The 19,434-nt window shown below is 44.3% G+C and overlaps 1 protein-coding gene across 2 annotated transcripts in view; it reads left to right on the top strand.

Annotated features, from left to right (window-relative positions):
* Window positions 1-19,165, top strand: part of APOBEC4 (apolipoprotein B mRNA editing enzyme catalytic polypeptide like 4) — a 36,150-nt gene extending 16,985 nt beyond the window's left edge. For both annotated transcript variants that reach the window (XM_077452655.1, XM_077452654.1), the window contains one exon: window positions 17,172-19,165. In XM_077452655.1, coding sequence (XP_077308781.1) covers window positions 17,213-18,292 — 1,080 coding nt within the window. In that variant the 5' untranslated portion in view covers window positions 17,172-17,212 and the 3' untranslated portion in view covers window positions 18,293-19,165. The remainder of the gene's footprint in view (window positions 1-17,171) is intronic.
* The last annotated feature ends 269 nt before the right edge of the window (window positions 19,166-19,434 follow it).

Here is a 19,434-nt window from a genome sequence, read left to right as displayed (position 1 = left end):
TCTCTTGAACCAACATCTGGTTGCATTGTGCCTCCTAGACTATTGCATTGGCATCTATGGTAACTGTGGTCCAGAAGACATGGCTTAATAGACGTGGTTTTACAGGCATCTTCCTCTTCGTCCACTAGTGCAGATCCCTGTGCATCAAACTTATTTGATAGATGGACTGGGAAAGTTGATTTGCTCCATTTCTTCAGGAATTCTAGCTAAATTCTAGCTGTAGCTATGTGTACATGGGACGATCTGGATACAAAAAGACAAAAATCCCTATTAAGTTGAGTTAGCTTGAGGCTGTTATGTAGGACCATGTCCGCACTCTCCTTACTTTCTGAATGGTTGCCCACACTTTCTGAGATAGAAGGGACACCATTCCTTTTGCGGTGTTGAATAAGGAACCTAAACTGGAGAAAAGATGACTTGTTTGATGATTTACTATCCAACCATATCATGATAGTGTAGGCCACAGCATCCACCTGTGTTGCAGTAGCTGGGCTGAACCTTTTGATGAAAGGAGCATATCGTCTGGTTAGTGATAAGAACTGAGACCCCGTTCTCATAAGGAAGCTTGGATAGTGATCCGAGCCCTCGTGAGGGCTCTGAGGGCAGTGCAGGGTCTGAAGATGAGACTCCGGAATTGTATATGTGCCTGGTTGATGAAAATCTCAGATACTTCTAACAGTTGTAGTATGGGTGGGTAAAGTAAGCATTCCTGAAAAAAGGTTTTTTTTTCTTTCCTTTTCAACAATATCTGATGTCATGCATCAGAGTGAGCCCATGTTTCCATTATTGTGACCTGAAAGACATTTTGATTTTGATGCAACTTGAAGCAATGCCTGTATATTCTTGAGGTCTATGGACCTCAAGTCACATCAAAGTGGGACCAAAGTAGGGCAGGGACCACTTTGAAGTTGCTGCGATTTGAAATCGCACAGATATAAACGTTATTCATTGGAAATCATGGCGTATCACTTGTCATGTGACTTTGCAGTCTCAACTTGCATGACAAATCGCACTAGTGGAAACTGAACCAAAAGAAGGAAACCTGCGTCTTTAGAAATGGGAAGTACATCTTTTGACTATTCAGATGTAGTATCGGCTTTCTCCCAGCCAATAGCTGCCTTTACAGCCTGGACATAGGAAAAAGTTGAAGTCCGAGGGCTAAGCTCTTCTGTGGTACCCTCAGATGGCCCACCATCATCCAGATGTCTAGGAGGGATACTTGTTGCATGGTGAGAGGATTAACTTCTCTGGAGAAGATTTAGCTAATTGCTGCAATTGAACTGCTGTTGCTCTTTCCGCTATGTATCCCCTGTACATATTTTGAGTAGGACAGCTTACCTGTTAACCCTCTGACTCTCTGTCTGCTGCATAGACTCTAAAACAGCTTTTGCAGACCAATTGGCTGGTAATGGGATGACCTTGTATGCTCAGCATTTAGGGATTTGAGAGATGGTGAATGTGAAGAACTATGGCTTTTCACAGATGAACCCTTGCCGCTTGCATGGTATCCTGATCTGGTTGGGGCCTTCATAGTTTTGTTTATGTCACCTTGATGTCCGCTTGGACATCTTCTGTCATTGAAGGCTGAAATACATAAATGTACCAGCATAAGTGCTCTCTCTCTTTTTTTTTTTTTTTACTCACCTGGATGACGGTCCCTACCTTAAATGTTGGAGAGGGTCTTGTTTGGGTGGCATACTGCTTATTTTAGGCAACAGACAGAAAAAGTAGCTAGAGAAAGATAAAGGAGTTAGCAACTGGTATTTGGGCTGGAGGAAAGAAAAAGAAATAAATTACATTTACCGTTGGCCAAAAACAGGGTCCCCTCCAGGAGCGCCCTGCATAGGCAACCTCCTCAGATAACAAAAGGCTGCCATGCTGAAAACCCCCAGTAATAAACAATGGAGAGGGGAGGGACATCTATAAAACATACAACCCTCTAAAAAATGATTTTGACAAACAAGCAAGCATGGCCAGCGGCACTAGAACCAATGCGGCCCACCCAACTCAGCCTGGTCCACTGAGCTGGCTCCTGACATCCGCACATGTGCAAAGTGGGCAGGAAGACGCTGAAGGACTGAGAAAAGCCGTCACAAGTTGCGCGCCACCAGGAATGAAGGTACAATATCACAAGGAGGAGAAAGTGGTGGGGAAAAAGAAAGCAAAAAAGAGAGCGAGGAATGGAAGGAAAGGAAAGCGAGAGAGAATGGATGAGCGGAGGGAGAAATGGATGGCTAAGGCTAAGTGAAAAATAGAAAGCTGTGTTCTCTGCTGGCTTGAGCAGACACCAGTATATAAATGCAAATAAGAGCTCTTAATTAAGAGACAACTGCTATCCCAAAAGACCCACAGAAGGGACTCCCTATCTTATCAGTGCGTTTAGCTGCCCAAGAATAGGGACTGCACCTGGGAGAGGCTTCAACCCAGATGGAAGCTCCCAACTGAAGAGGTAAGGGACATTTGACCACCATTCACTGACCATGAGGTATGAGGAAAAAAGGAGAATGCTGGGAGTGCACTAATCCTTTTCTTTTATATTATTCACTGGTCCTGAGGGAGGAGTCAAGGCAGAGCTTTTCATAGGTATGCTTACCATGGATATGCACCAGGAAAATATTTTTTTAAAAGCAGAGGCCCTACAGATTAAAATGGTGGGTGTTGCAAATTTTTTTTCACAAAGTATTTGCGCAACGATTTTTCAATTCTTTTGGGGAATAACACTTTTTTAAACTTTAACGCACAAAACACACTATAGTGCCCAAATGTTTGGTGAAATATAAAAAAATTATCTTATGCTGAGTACATAGATAAACACGACATGCTTTACATGAAAACGACTCTTTTTTTTTACACTTTCCATTTTATTTATTTATTTTTTTATAATTTTTATTGTTATCACAGGGAATTTAAATATCCCCTATGATAGCAATATGTAGCGACAGTTAATCTTTTTTGAAAAATGTGGGGTCTCTTAGACTCTAGATCTCTCCTCAGCCCTTAAAGCATCTGACCACGCCAAGATCGGTATGATAAGATGCTTTCCCAATTTCCCAATAGCGCTCTTTATATTTGGAAAAATCAAAGGCATGAAATGCTCATAGCTTCCAGTTTCTTAGGCTATAGAGATAATTGGAGCCATTCTAGTCTTCGATCAACTCTAAGGTCAGCTGGCCAAACCACTGGCTGCATTCTCGCATTCTCCGGTTCCCCGATGGGACAGGAGAGCCAGAGAAGGAGGTGGGAGAGGGTAGTTCCCTCCCACTGCTTGTAAAAGCAGTCTAATGGCTAATTCGCTACTAGGATTGCCTTTACATAAAAGTCGACCGCCGGCTGAAAAGAACAATACCACGATGATATTGTATGAAAAAAGAGAATCAATCGGTGGGTATGTTCACCATTAAAATACCACCCTGCATCCATCCACTTCTAATGATGGGCATACATGCACCATTCTTTTTTTAACTGTGGTGGTGAAATCACCTCCTACAGTGCTGGAGTCGCTGATTTACATATCGTGAGAGCAAACCCTGTTGCTGTCAAAATAAATAAATCTATACTGCAGCTAAATGGCCTATCTGAAAAGCAAACAATGGTAACAATAAAACAAACTCAATAAAACAACAATCTGTGCTAAAAAGAGAGTAAAAAAAATATCCCGAAGCATGGGGGCAATCCACCACTAATGTTAGAAGCAAATCGCCCCTCCACCCCTGCTCCCATGCTTTGGCATATATGCTCTCTTTTTTAACTGTGGTGGTGAAATCACCTCCTACAGCACCAGAGTAGCTGATTTATGTATAGTAAGAGATCTGTCAAGATAAATAAATTAGTGCTGCAGCTGAATAGTGTACCTGAAAATAATGGTTAACAAAAAAACACAGTAAACAGTAAAGTATAAAATAATTACATACCTGCAAAGCAAACATGATAAAACATAGTAAAAATAAAATTTTTCAGTTAGGCATAAAATACAGTACAAAAGAGCAGGGCAATAGAGAGTGAAAAGAGAGAGAGGAACAATAAAATTACAACTATATTTGGCTTTTTTATTTTATTTTTATATAATTCACCCTTTTTTTTACACTTTTATTTGTAACTGTAAATGTAAAGGTTCCAGGTTCGGGTCTCTCAAAATGCGATGGCATCTGGAGACCCTGTGAAACTGTGCCCTAGACTATGCCATGCTGTATCCTACGCTAATACTCCACTAGTGTGTGGTAGCAGTAGAAACGTTCACCGATGCAGAGACCAGGTTGGCCAGGAAAAGAGGGACAATATTAGCGGGTATCACTTCTATATCCACACTTGCTACAGGCACAACATCTTCTTTGGGGTGCTCGTTGGGTAGGGGTACCAGGAAGGATATACGGAAAATGCCTGTCATGGAGATGGCTCACTGCATTTGCATTGGGAAGTTGGGGCACAGCACTGTCTGGAAACAGTAGGGCTATGATGATCTCTTCCTGGAATTTAAGGAAGGATCCAGTTCGTCCTGATGCTGTGTATAGCACATAAGTGTTCAGCAGAGCCAATTGAAATAGATATACAGACACTATTTTATACCAGCGTCTGGCTCTATGGGCAATTAAGTACAGCGCCATCAACTGGTCGTTGAAATCCACTAGACATGTGCTTGATGAAAAAATGTGTTTTGTTTTGATTCATCAATCTAGTTATTTTGTTAAGTTCAATTAGGTTAATTCATTCAATCCGTATTTTTTTCTATTCGAAACGTTCAAATCAATACATTTTCATATTTACAAAACGGTGCACTGAGTACAGAGCTCGAATCCCCCATTTACTATAGCGATTTCAGCTCATGGGAGAATTTAATCTGTGTACCACTATAGACATGGCGCACGGAATCTTCAATATTAAGAGAAGATGGCGGTGCCAATATTATGAGGTGATGTGGGGCGATGTGAGGAAGTTTAGAAACAACTGCCCAAGTAACAAATATGCCCAAAATAGAATGATAAAGTAACTTTTTCAGAGAAAGCCTGCTGTGCCCCCAAGTACGTTTAGAACTGCGTGAGATCAATGTAAGCAGTGCGTATGCGCAAGTGGCTGTTGCGCTCGCTTACATGCGTTTGTTCACTGCGCAGCCAAAATCTTAGTAAATGTTAAGCAATGTACATGCAATTGAGTGGGTTGAATGGGCGCACCTTTTTTTTTTTTTTACGCTGGTTCACCTTTATGGGTCATGTTAGCATGTTACCTTGCCAACATGTGACACGCACCTTGTTAAAATTATGGAAAAAGACTCTCCCTCCTCTAGTCCCTCCTAAAAGGGCATTTAACCTTCCCCCTCTAATGCATATAATTTCCTTGGGATAACTTTTTCTTTTAAAGGGGAACTCCACACTCCATTCTCCATTGCTCTTGTCTCTCCCCTCTAACCCCTTGGATTTCCATGGGCTAACTTTTGCTTTTAAAGGGGAACTCCACACTCCATTCTCCAATGCTCTTGTCTCACCCCTCTAAACCCTTGGATTTCCATGGGCAAACTTTTTCTTTTAAAGGGGAACTTTACACTCCACTCTATTCTCCAAAGGCTGTGAGATGCCTTCCTCAATCCAAACCACATCATTTTTCAGAGCATACAAGACCTGCTAGGAAATGGGTGAGTAGAGCGATCGCCCAACCCCCTCCTGAGCCATACAAGGCCACATGCACTCAACATAGCTGGCTGCCTTTGGGCAAAGCACCTTGTACCCACTAGTAAAAAGGGGTTTCAACATTCCATAAAGCCCCCTGTCTGCAGCCCCCCACAACCCCAGCCTAGGGTTGTGTGGGAGAGACTCTTGTCCCCCTGAATATGGGGGAACAAGGTGGTTGACTTTTGGGGTGCCTGTGCCCCTCCTGCCCCCAAGCATCCACTCCCCTTCCATGGGCTGACTTGCTGTGGGTTACGCTAGGGGTTTGTTAGTGTGTGGGAGGGGCACAATATTTTTTTTCGTTTGGGGTGGTATTTTTCACGTGGTGTTGCTCATTTTAAGCCTTAACATAACCAAATGTCCTTGTATGCTTTTTTTTTTGTTTTAGGTTAAAATCTTGCAGCTGCAATGCAGATTTTTACATTTTTTTTATAAAGCCGTACATCTTTGAAGCAGCATTTTGGATACATGCTACAGATGCACCACTTTACAGGCAGAGTAAGCCCCCCCAGTTACTAGCTTTTAAGCAATTTTGCATTTTTAAAGGCACTTCTCCTTGTTTTATTTTTGGGGTTGTCCAAATTGGGGACATTGATATATGTCCCTCAGGGTGGGACCTTGGCCCCATACCCATTTTAAGGCCAATAGCTAGAATATAAGCCAGCCAAGTGGGGTCTTTCAAAATTAACAAGTCAGTTCCCATAGACTGCAATGGTATTTGTTGTATAACTTTTACCCATGTTAGGCTCTTTGTTTGTTCCCCTGGATTGGGGGGTGTTTGTCCCATCTGTAATTTTGTAGCTTGCTTTATGATGTGCTTAATTTTGGACAGGGGGTGGGTTATTTTGTGCTAGCTGCATTTGGGTTGCTCTGGGCATGCTTAGGGACTTTGTTTTTTTGCTGTGGCTTTTGGTGGGTGAAATGCATTTGTGTTGGTCTGGGCATGCTCAGGGACTTTTTTTTCTGTTGCTTTTTGTGTGCGAACAGCACTTGTATTTTTCTGGGCTTGCTCAGAGAGTGTGTTTTTTGGGTTAGTAATTTAAGGACATCCTTAACAGGTGTTCCCACTTTGAAGTTCTGTCTCTACATTGGGTGAACTTGCATTGCGTGTGTTTCATGGACTGTGCATGTGTTTTCAATTGTCTCATAAGCACACAGACATACCTCCCAACAGTCCTGGATTGGGCGGGACTTTCCCGATTTGACACCTTAGTCTCGCTACCCCACCATACAGGTGATTTGTCCCGCATAATGCTGTTGACTACAAGCTAATTTTTCTCTCAATAGGACCTGCAGCAGTTTGCACATCCAGTACAGCCAGGGATTGGCTAGCAAGTCAGTGAGAGACTTCACCGGTCAAAAAGAGAGTGTGATGTTGGGTAGGGGCGGAACTGCTACCCAGACCTGCCCCTCTGTCAAACTAGTGCATAGCAAAAGAGCCAGTGACATGACAACAGCATTCATACATTTCTGGCTGGGACATAGTTGCAGAGGGTCAGGATCAGCTGTCTATTCCTCTCCCCCAGGGTTTTTTCAGCCTCCCTGCCAACCCTGCACTCACAGGCAGCTCCCCACTTTTAATTAAACACAGTAGCCTGGCTTCTGCAGTTGAAAGCGAAAGTAACAGCTCGGCTCCTTCAACAGCTGCTCCACAGTCTGCACTAAAGTCGGGACAAGTGAAAGGCCGACTGCAGCGTGTTCGAGGAGAGGGATGAGCTGCCCCCAATCATTACCTCCTTCCTGCTTCAGGAGTCCAGGAGCCGAATATACCTAGTGCACTGAAAGGAGAAGGAAGCTGTGGCTGCATTGGATAGAAGACAGCTACAGAAAGGGGCTACTTTTACAAAAATGTGTGGTGTGTGTGTTATGTGTGTGTTATATGTGTGTGTGTGTGTGTGTGTGTGTGTAGGGAGGGGAGGTTCAGAGGTTATAGTTGAGGAGAGGGGCAATAGTGAGATGTGGATGGATGACTGCACTCTGTACCTAGCACTCTTGAACCCTTGCACTCTGTACGTAACGCACTCCAGAACCATGCACTGTGCCTAACACTCTCCTGCACTCTGTACATAACACACGCCAGTACTCTGCACTCTATATGTAACTCCAGAACCCTGCACCCTGTGCATAACACACTCCAGAATCCTGCACTCTGTATATAGCCCTCTCCTGAACGTTGCACTCTGTACATAACGCTCTCCTGAATCCTTCGCACACTTCCATCGTTTATGCAAAATCATTTGTAATGGAAGCTTTTTATTCTTATTTTTTTTAAATGACTGTGCTGGGTTTTTTGTATGCATCAGCGAGAATCTTTCTTTTTGCTGCAGTGTGCGTAGCACACCGTCGGTTGCTTTCTTCCATAAGTGTCCCTCATTCTGAAGTTCAAAAGTTGGGAGGTATGCACAAACCTATATTATATAAAGCTTGCAGATAGCATTCTTTACAATGCCCTGAAAAGAGGCAAGAGTGTGTATGCGTGCGTGTAGAGTACATTTGGGTGTCCTTATAGAGTTTATAACACTTGTATTCTCTCTTTTGTTTGTTATGTTTTTGCAAAACAGATGTGTTTTAAAACAAATACTTTTTGTTTGGGGGGGGGGGGGGGTATTTTCCACTGAAATAATTTTTGTCAGTCTGTGTTGTTTGTAGGTTGTTAGTTTCACTTTGATTTAATTGTCTGTCCTGCATTATTTTGCAAAATCTTCCTCAAGCTGTTGTGACTACTTGTTTAATGTTTAAATCCTTAAGAGACTGTCTGTTTGTGGGCGCAGTCCTTTTAACTCCTGGTAATTTCCTCTGCAAAATGGTCAGACCTCCAAAACATATTCTGTTAGTGTCTCAAATTAACATACATGTGTTTTTTGCTTTCCTTGCTCTTTTCCAAGTCTTGTTTTGTTTTGTTTGAATAAAACTTGTAGCAAATTTTTATGTTTTATGTGTTTTGTTAATGGTTTGTTTTGCAGATGCATGCATTTTACACCCCCCCCCCCCCCCCCCAAACAATTTTCATGCAACAGATTTCCCAGCTGCAGCTTAACTAGGTTGATTGGCATGGCAAAACAAAAAGAGTGTGATTTGTCGGAAAGCTACTTTCCTGGTGCCTACATGGTAGCATATGCATGGATTGTGCGTATGCTGCCATAGATAGGAATCAGAAAAAAGTTACAGAGGTATTGCATTTTCCATTTTACAAAAGTCAATCCTCAAGTACCCCTGACAGGACTTTTTTTGGGAATTTATCTTAGCTAAATAGATGCCCAAAATACCAAGCCATTGACTGTGATTTAAAGGTGCAAGATGAAGGTAAACCTGCAAACATGGCCTGTTGGGGGTACTTGAGGCCAGGGTTAAGAAGCACTGATTTAGAGCACTTAGCTAAAATCTAGCTTAAGACAAACTTATTCTAATTGGGGGCATTTGAGGGAAACCAAGGGAGTGTTATGCCGCGTACACACGGTCGAACTGTTTGACGTACTTAGTCCGTTGAAACACATTTCAGCGGACAATCCGCTCGTGTGTGTGGGCTTCAGCGGACTTTTTCAGCGTGCAGTCCGGAGTACTAAGAATTTCGGATTTTCCAAAAATCTGTCCGTCGTACTTTGGTTTCAGCGGACAATACGGTCGTCAGTATGCTGGTTCGACGGACTAAGAATGGCGCATGCCCAGAAAGGATTTACACGCGGAAGGGTGCTTTGCTGTGTCTTGGACTTCCTATTTCTAGTCCCGTCGTACGTGCTGTACACGTCATCGTGCAAGCTTTCGACGGACTGTTTGTGCATCCGTGTGTGGTCAAGTCCGTTCAGTGGAAAGTACGACGGATTGTCCGTCGGATTGTATGACGGACTAAGTACGTCAAACAGTTCGACCGTGTGTACGCGGCAATAGAACCCCTGCTTGTCTTTTTTTAGGTTGGGCTTTGTGTCCCTTTTCTGAAAATTGGCTTCACTTCCTGTCACATAGCCAAACAGGAAGTGAGGGTAAAACCCTACCAATGTCTTTCCTTGGGGACACACAGGTCAATCTAACTAGTGTCCCCATTAGGCAAATTTCCCTTTAGCACTTTGTTGTGTACACCCCAGATTATTAGGTATTTTGGGGTTGAAGGAGAAATTGGCAAAATTTGGGAGTTGTCTTCACCCTATCAGGGGTACAGAAATCCCGAAAAACTTACAAGACTTCTAATCCCTCTGCACTTTTTCCCCAATCAAAAATAAGAAAGGATATTTTAGTTTAACTTTGCAAAGACACATTCCTAAATTCTTAAATTCAACTGTGATGCATGTTAATGGCCATTTAGACCTTGTTTAATAAGAAACACCAGTTGCCTTTCACTATAAACATTTGTTAATCCAGTCCTGGAAATCTGCATCTACTTTACTATTAATTTCCATAAAAATTGGGTTCCTGCATCTAGATGCGCCAAATGCATGTAGATGAGCGACCGCTCTGTATGTGAGATGCGCAACTGCTTTGTGGGCAGAGGTATGTACCCATGGCGCATATCCGGTTCCTGGGAAGCGGTGGCCAGCGCAAACGAATGGCATCATGCCGCTCCAGGAAGTTTCTTGTACTACTGCTAATTTCTTCCTACCACCATGCCCCACTCACTGTTCTCTGAGGAAGTCATGATCCTTATATGCAAATTAAGATATTTATTTATTTATTTTTACATGGGGTGGTGTTTGTGTCTAAATGATTTGGCCCCAAAAACCCACCTACTTCCTGTGTACAGATTCACTTCCGGGCCAATGTATATTGCTTTCGGCTTCAGTGTGTGTGTATATATCGATTAGGGATGAGTTGGGTGTTCGAGTCGAACGCATGTTCGACTCGAATACCGGCTGTTCGCCCATTCGGCGAAGCCAGAACTCTGTGGGCCATTCGCGCCAAATTTGTGTGGCGCTCACGGCCCACAATGCACTGCACTATCGCAGTGCATTGCTGGCTCATGATTGGCCAAGCATGCACTGTGACCCTGCAGGCTTGGCCAATCACAGTGCCGGCAGTGAGGAGAGCCATGATTGGCCACAGGCAGGATGCCTGTGGCCAATCATAGCTCAGGCTGTGTAGTACATGCCCCACACTATATAAGGCCGCCGCCAGAGTTAGTGGGTGTTCTCTGTGTACCTTCAACGCAGTATACACCGTCCATTATCCACCGATTTAGCATTCTTGCTCTTCTGTAATTGAGCTTTCAGCCAGCTGCGGGAGTTTGTGGGTGTTGTCTGTGTGCCCTGACCGCAGTATACACCATTATCCACCTATATAGCTATATTGCTCTTCTGTAATTGAGCTTTCAGCCAGCTGCAGGAGTTTGTGGGTGTTGTCTGTGTGCCCTGACCACAGTATACACCATTATCCACCTATATAGCTATATTGCTCTTCTGTAATTGAGCTTTCAGCCAGCTGCAGGAGTTTGTGGGTGTTGTCTGTGTGACCTGAGTGCAGTATACAGCATTATCCACCTATTTTGCTCTTCTCTAATTGAGCCATCTGCCATCTGCAGGAGTTAGTTGGTGTTGTGTGCCTCCAGCACAGCACAGTATACACTGGTATCTACCCTTTAATTCCTGTTGTTCTATAATAAAGGCATCTGCAGGAGTTAGTAAGTGTTGTGTGCCTCCAGCACAATATACACTAACCAATTGCTGGTTTTCCAATCTCCCTTCAGGCCATTACCATGTCTGGAAGGCCAACAAGGAGAGGCAGACAGGCACAAGCCGATAAAAGAGGGCAAGCAGGCTCTCTGTCTAGAGACAATAGTGCTGGATCTTGGACGCGGTGCATCGTCATCAGCACGTGGCCATGGGACACGCTTGTCCTTATTTTTGGCAACTGGACGTGTTGAGCCGCATCATGCCAAAGACTTGGTAGAGTGGATGACCAAGCCCTCTTCATCCTCCTCATCCTCTCTCACCTAGGCTCAGAGTACTAGCAAATCAGCTGCCAATGCATCGTCTTCCCTCGTCTCAATGTCATCATCAGTGACTCCTTCCCTAGACCCACCATGTCCTCCTGAGGAGTCCCCTGAACTCTTTGAGCACAGTGTTGGGTACATGCTCCAGGAGGATGCCCAGTGTTTTGTAGGCTCTGATGATGATACTCAGCTAGAGGAAGGCAGTAGCATGAGCGCAGAGAGAGGGGATGCTCAAGAAGGACAGCAATCTGGCAGTCATGTTCCACAAGCTGCAGAATACTGCCAGGTTTGCTCCAGCGATGAAGAGGGAGGGGATGATGAGGGCACTGACTCCATGTGGGTGCCTGGTAGGAGAGAGGAGGAGGAGGAGGAGGCACATCTCCAACGAGGCAGGATGCCCTCCGGGGGCCAGCTTATGGGCAGCACACCAACTGAATCACACCGCAGAGCTCCTCCTGTGCAGGGCGCTGCCTCTGCGCATTATTCTAAAAGTTCTTTGGTGTGGGCCTTTTGAGATGAGTGCATCAGATCGCACCGCTGCTATTTGCAACATATGTCTCAAGCGTATCTCACGTGGCCAAAACATCAGCCGCTTGGGCACCACATGCTTGACCAGACATATGTTGACCTGCCATGCAGCTCGTTGGCAAGCGTACCTCAAAGACCCACACCAAAGAAGAAAGCGGACATCTCCTTGCTCATCATCAGCTGGGATCTCCAACCCCACTAGACCTTCAGTCCTCTCTGAAACCTGCGCTGAGAGGATAGAATTAGGTGTGTCACAGCCAAGTGCTTGCGGGCACTCTGCTAGCAGTACACCCATGTCCGATTATAGCAGGCAAATTTCCCTGCCCCAGCTGCTGGACCGTCGAAAAAAGTTCACTCCCAGCCATCCACATGCCCAGCGGTTGAATGCTAGCTTGGCTAAATTGCTAGCACTTCAACTGCTGCCTTTTCAGTTTGTAGACTCGGCCCCCTTCCGTGAGTTTGTACAATTTGCGGTTCCCCAGTGGCAGGTCCCCAAAATCCACTTTTTCACACGGAAGGCGATTCCGGCTCTCTACCAGCATGTGGAAGGCAATGTCCTTGTCTCACTGGACAGGGTGGTCAGCGGTAAGGTGCATATTACTGCTGACTCGTGGTCCAGCAGGCATGGACAGGGACGTTACCTGTCTTTCACGGCCCATTGGGTCACTCTTCTGGCAGCTGGGAAGGATGCAGGACAAGGTGCAGTAGTGTTGGAGGTTGTTCCGCCACCACGCCTCCAAAATGCTACTACTGGTTGTGACACACCTCTCTCCTCCACCCCCTCCTTTTTTCTTCCTCCATGGCCTCTTCCAGTGCTCTGTAGGCGTTCAAGGGGCTATGCAAGTACGTAGGCAAAACGATGCCATGCCGTGCTTGCGCTGGTTTGTTTGGGGGATAGGAGCCACACTGGGGCAGATATTTTGTCAGCTCTGCAGGGGCAGGCCGAGAGGTGGTTGACGCCACTCCAGCTTAAGCCAGGATTGGTGGTTTGCGACAATGGTACCAACCTCCTCTCCGCCCTTCAACAGGAACAACTGACCCATGTGCCCTGTGTAGCTCACGTCCTTAACCTGCTGGTGCAGCAGTTCTTGGGCAGGTACCCGGGCTTACAGGATGTCCTTAAACAGGCCAGGAAAGTCTATGTGCATTTCCACCGATCATTTAATGCCTGTGCTCGGCTGGCTGAGCTCCAAAAGGAGTTGAACTTGCCCAAGAACCGCCTTATATGTGACATGCCCACCAGGTGGAACTCAACGTTGGCCATGCTGCAGCGGCTGCACATGCAGCAGAGGGCCATCAATGAGTACCTGTGCCACTACGGCACCAGGACAGGGTCAGGGGAGCTCGGTTTTTTCTCACCACGCCAGTGAGGCATGATCAGGGATGCATGCACTGTCCTGTCACCATTTGAGGAGGCCACAAGGATGGTGAGCAGTGACAGTGCATGCATCAGTGACACTGTACCTCTTGTCCACCTGTTGGAGCATACGCTGCGTGGAATAATGGACAGGGCACTTGAGGCAGAACAGAGGCAGGAAGAAGAGGACTTCCTTGCCTCTCAAGGCCCCCTTTATCCAGACAGTGTTCCTGCTGTCCCACCCATCACAAAGGAAGAGGACAAGGAGGAGGAGGATGACTGTGTCAGCATGGAGGTGGAGGCTGGCACTCAGCATCAGCAGCAGCAGCAGTCTTGTAGGGATGATTTACAGTCCCAAGAAACCCGTGGACTTGTACGTGGCTGGGAGGAGGTAGCTGCGGATCATGTTGTCCTTAGTGACCCAGAGGACTCCAGCCCAAATGCCTCAGCTAACCTACACTGCATGGCCTCCCTGATCCCGCAAAGCCTGCGGAAGGATCCTCGTATTCTTTGTATCAAGGAGAGGAATCATTAATGGCTGGCCACTCTCCTTGATCCACGGTATAAGGGTAAGGTTGCCGACCTTATCTTGCCATCGCAGAGGGAGTAGAAGATGAGACATCTTAGGGAGGCATTGCAGAAAGGTCTGTGCATCGCGTTCCCAGAGACTGGGAGGTTACAAACTCCTGGTCCTGGACAACGTGTTGCTGAGGCATCAGTCAGAAGGAGCGGTGGAGAAAGTGGCCATCTGACCGATGCGTTCAGAGAATTTTTTAGTCTGCAGCCCCAAGGTATGATCGGTTCCAGCAACCATCGCCAGTGTCTGATTTACAATGTTGCAGGAATACCTAGGGGCAAGGTCAGACTTGGACACCTTTCCCACCGAAAATCCTCTGGCTTACTGGGTCTTGAGGATGGATCACTGGCCAGAGATTGCACAGTATGCAATTGAGCTACTGGCCTGTCCTGCATCCAGCGTTCTTTCGGAACGCACCTTCAGTGCTGCTGGTTGCTTTGTTACCGATCACAGGTTGCACCTGTCCACCGACTCGGTAGATCGACTGGCCTTCATAAAGATGAATCGGTCTTGGATCCCCACAGCTACCAAGCACCTGAAGCTGATGTAACCGAATATTTTTTTTTGAAATTTCACATCCCTTCAAGACTGCCTATGCTGATGCTGAGTGACTGTCCTGTTATGTTGATTGTCTATCCTCTTCCTCCTCCGCTGATATCTTGGAAGAACATTTTTGGTTCTGGGTGATGCCACCAGCCCAATTTTTCAGCTCCTGTTTATCAGGGGCGTTTAATTACAATTATTGAAACTATGCTTTGCAGCAGGGCTCATTCCTGCACTACAACTAGAATATATGGGAGAGGTTGCAGTGTCGTGGCACCAGCACCAGTGCCTAAGGCCCAATTTTCCAGCCCCTGTTTAACAGGGGTGTTTAATTACAATTTTTGAAGCAATTCTTTGCAGCAGGGCTCATTACTGCACTACAACTAGCGTATATGGGAGAGTTTGCAGTGTCGTGGCACCAGCACCAGTGCCTAAGGCCCAATTTTTCAGGCCCTGTTTAATAGGGCATGTAATTACAATTCTTGATATAATATTTCACAGCAGGGCCCATTCCTGTGCCCACCGAGATTAACTGTGAGGACTTATAGTGTTGTGGCACCAGTGTCAGGTCACCTGAGACCAGATGACAGATGCACTCCGTAGGAGTCGGAAGTGCACCGCTAGGTAGTGGACCTTAGGACTGACTGCTGCGGATTGTACCAAGGGAGATTCAGGACACAGGTCTACAGGATCACTAACAGATCCCAATGGGAGCTGGAGCATAGATTCCCCAGGGCGCGTAGTCTAAGAGCCAGCCGGTGTTCGCCAGAGCCTCCAGTGGTGAGGATGGACTTTGCTGCAGTCTGGCTCCAGGTCGCGGCCCCTAGGGTCTCACAGCTCACGCTCACAGTAGACCACAGGAGAAGGAAGCAGCAGGCTGGAATGACAAGGATAGTAAGGGGATACGGTAGAGGTCAGGGCAACTAGCAGACAGGAACAACAGAGTACACGCCAAAGGTTCAGGGTCACAGGCAGACAGGGATTGTCAGGGACATGCAAAAGGTCAAGGTCACAAGCAGAGAGGAATCGTTGAGAACACCCCAAGGTCGGTAACAGAGTCAAACATAGAGCACACGGCAAGCAGGAACCAGGAAGCCAAACACACAATGAATAGACAGTGGTTGATCAGTTGAATCTCAGCCCAGTTGAAGCAAGTTATTGCAAGTTATTGCGAAACATGTCGGGTACATAGCCTGAAGGCGAGATTTTCTACGCTTTCAAACGACAGTCTTGTTGTTGTTTTTTTTCCTTTTTGTACCCCTCTTCATTGTGGGCTTGTACATGCAGGTGGGGACTGGCGGGAGTGGTTATTCACACACAAATAGAAACATTGCTATTTGGATTGGATAGTTTAGAATGGATTGTGCTTTTGCAATTAGTAAGAGCTGTGTTAAACCACAAACAAGAACATGGATAGTGTAATTTTTTAATAAAACGTGGAATAATGTAATAGTCACTCAGAGTTAGGTGACATAACGGTAGCTCATTTGTGGCCCAAGTCCTGTTCAGGTGATCCCTTTCACTGTGTTGAGAGGCTGGGGTTGGGCTATGTAGTGTTATAGGTCCCAAGATTGAGTGAACAGACCTGCTGATTAGATGGACGCATAAGGACGCTATACATCCACAAAGACTCCTCATGGGTGAATACTCTTGGCTACAGCAAAATGGCCACCAAGCCTCTCTCTTTAAAGACAACTAAAAGGGTTACGATTTTAGTTGACCTCAAAGAAGGAGGCTCAGATGACATTTTGTTGTAGTCCATGAAAATAATCCATAATGTAGAAATATAAACATTCAGAGTATTTTGTCCAGGCGTTATGAATGACAGAAAAGGCCTATGTGTATGGCATATGCATTAAACAATACTTTTACAAACAGCACAGTGCATTTTAAACTACATGGGAGCCTTGTCTGTATGGACCAGTTTATGTGAAACGTGAACTTTAATTGGCCTTTAGCTCGAACTTAGTTATATAATATAAGGACATCCTATATCCAAAGAAAAACATGTGAAGACATACATTTAAAAATGTGAAATGTCCAATTTTAAGGACAGCCACAATGCTCATAGGCTACAACAAAGAGAGATAAATACAAGGATGAATAGGATGCGTTATTAGGTTTAGTGTTAATGTATTTAAGGCAATTATTCCTGGTATCTGTGCAGGTGTCTGTGTGTAAATAGATTTTACAGTTTTTTATATATAAAAAAAAATGATGCTATACTTACCTGCTCTGTGCAATGCTATTGTACAGAATTGTGGCTTATTTCCTGTTCTGGGGCCCCCACCAACGTTCTCCACTACTTAGCAGCTGCGGGGATACATGTGCATCATAGATACACACAGCGAAATTCAGCCACACTCCCTCCACAGATGGGATAGTGCTGGATTGGTGGAGGACTCAGGTAAATGTTTAGTGTGAACAGGCAGGGGTGCATTTTTTACCCCTAATTCATAGAATGCACTAAGGTAAAGAGTCACTTTAAATGAACCTGCAAGTCCATATTAGAAAACTGGGTAAATTGATAAGAATCCTGCTTTGTTGGCTCGTTAGTTTAAAAACAGATATTATATGTTCTTGTATTTGCAGATATATACTTAAATTAGAAGGCCATATCTAAGAAGCTTTAGATGGAAACCGTTTTTCAAGAATTCTCTAGTTATCACGGGACATTAGTCAAACCGTATTACTGGCTTTGCCCAAACCAGAACTGCTCCAAATGTCCATATCATATTAGAACAGGAGAAGAGTCAAGAGTCACCTACAGGGAGTTTTATGAAACGTTTGGATTCCCATATGGGCCAACAATGCATGAAGACAAACAACTCATATTTTATGAAATAAAGTCCTTTAATGGAACAGTAATACAGAAAGGCCAAGTTACTGGGTGTGCTGCATCTAACATTCATGCAGAAGCCATGTTGTTTGAAAAACATGGCTACCTGGATTCCCTTCTCTATCAGCATGATTCAGTTGGCTATATAACTCTTTATGCCAACTTTACACCTTGCAATGAGTATGGTCACTTCTGCATTAGCAAAATGTATGATATATTAATCAAGTACACACAAATGCGTCTAGATATCTATTTTTCACAGATGTATCATGTTGAAGTGAATTTTCCCTCTGCTGTGTGGAACAGAGATGCATTAAAGAGCCTTGCCGGTCACTGGCCAAGAGTAACACTGAATCCACTGAGTGATGGAATTTGGAAAACTGTTCTGTGCACCTTTGTGAAAGAAGTTCCAGAGACAACAATGAATCAGTACATTTTGCCTATCCGAGCATCTGCAGATAGGCACAATGCATACATGATCCATGTTATCACAGGCATTAAGCCTTACTTTGTTGAAGATCCTCCTATGCCTCAGCCTGAAGAAACCAGACATCAGCCAAAATATCAAACACATAAAGTAAAATACAATGTAGCTCCTCACCCTCCAACTGGCTTCCAGCAATACTTCCCTTTCTTTGCTCCTCAAATATCATTTGTACCTGCTTTTCAAAGTCAGAGAGAACTGATAACCAAGCCTAAACAAGTTGTCCGTCATCTTAACATGCCTATGAACCTGAACGAGGAAGCGAATAAGAGTGAATTCATACCCAGTGCCCGGAAATTTACAAAGGTTGTAAACACTGAGAGAACAGTGTGGGAAAGTGATAAAGAAACAACAAGGAACAAGAGGAAAAAAAAGAAACGTAATATTTAGAAATAAAGTCTATATACAAGTTGCAGTGTAAATTCTGAATTAATTGTCAACAAACACCAATCAGAATAACAATACCAAATGTACTGTATATGGTTCTCACAAATGCCAAGTTCCCTTTAAAAACTAGGCTTAGAAATTTAATGGCTGTGGGTGGAAGTAGGCCTTTGTGGTGTGGTGGTCCTAACATGATTTTCAATAATTATAATTATAATTTCAATACTTTATTGGTGTAACGAAATGGTCTTTTTTCAACCAGACTAACTATGTAGACCCCAGCTGTCTGCTGTCTCCTATAGCTTCCTAACAGAGGTCAAGTTGTGGGTAGAAAACTGTCCATGCAAGCACACCAAGAATAAGACCTAAGGTATAAATATTTTTCCATCAGATTTTCCACTATTTGTATTTTCCTGCTTATATGATTGTAGGTGTATCCATTGTTGAGCTTAATTATAATGTCTAAAATATGTAGCGGGTGCCCATAGAGGGCAAAATAGCACACAGAGACGGCCCCACAATACAATAAGACTGTTTCTGATTTACAGGCCAAACCCTGTGTGACAAATTTTCTTGTAACATTATATCCAAAGGCAAACATCTTACAGAGGTACTGTAAATAGCTATTTATTGCAATTAGTATTTATTTGTAAATTTTGTGTTTCATCTTGTCTTGGCTCTTTAATAATGTAGATATACAAAAACAAAGATTCAAATTGAATCAAATATTACTAACGTGAAAGCACTAAATGATGTTTGTGTATAAAATCAATTGGTTTGTTTTGCTGTTTGCTGACAATTTTGATATCCTGAAAAATGTCACCGCTGTTTTACATAAGTGAAAGCAAATGAATTACCAAAATAAACAATTTTAATTGCTTTTTGATGCTTTTTTATATATGTGGGTACACAAAGGCCTGGGTATCCTTATTCAAGGCCGGGAAAAAGCCAGGGGGTGGAGGGACAGGGATAGCCTGAAAATAATACAAATTTGGTACTAAGAATACAAATTTTGGTAATATGTCCTTCATGTGCCTTGAGACAAGTAAATGCCTTATGTAAGGTTGGTGTGGAATTAAAGTGGTTGTAAACACATCTGAGATTTACCCCTAGGTACTGTAAGCCTAGAATAAGGCTTACTTATAGGT

This window comes from Lithobates pipiens, unplaced genomic scaffold (genome assembly GCF_037356315.1).
Source record: "Lithobates pipiens isolate NorthernLeopardFrog02 unplaced genomic scaffold, aLitPip1_a1.2 Scaffold_23, whole genome shotgun sequence".
Lineage (NCBI taxonomy): Eukaryota > Metazoa > Chordata > Amphibia > Anura > Ranidae > Lithobates > Lithobates pipiens.
Note: the sequence above shows the minus strand (reverse complement) of the source record. Positions and strands in the feature narration are given on the sequence as shown.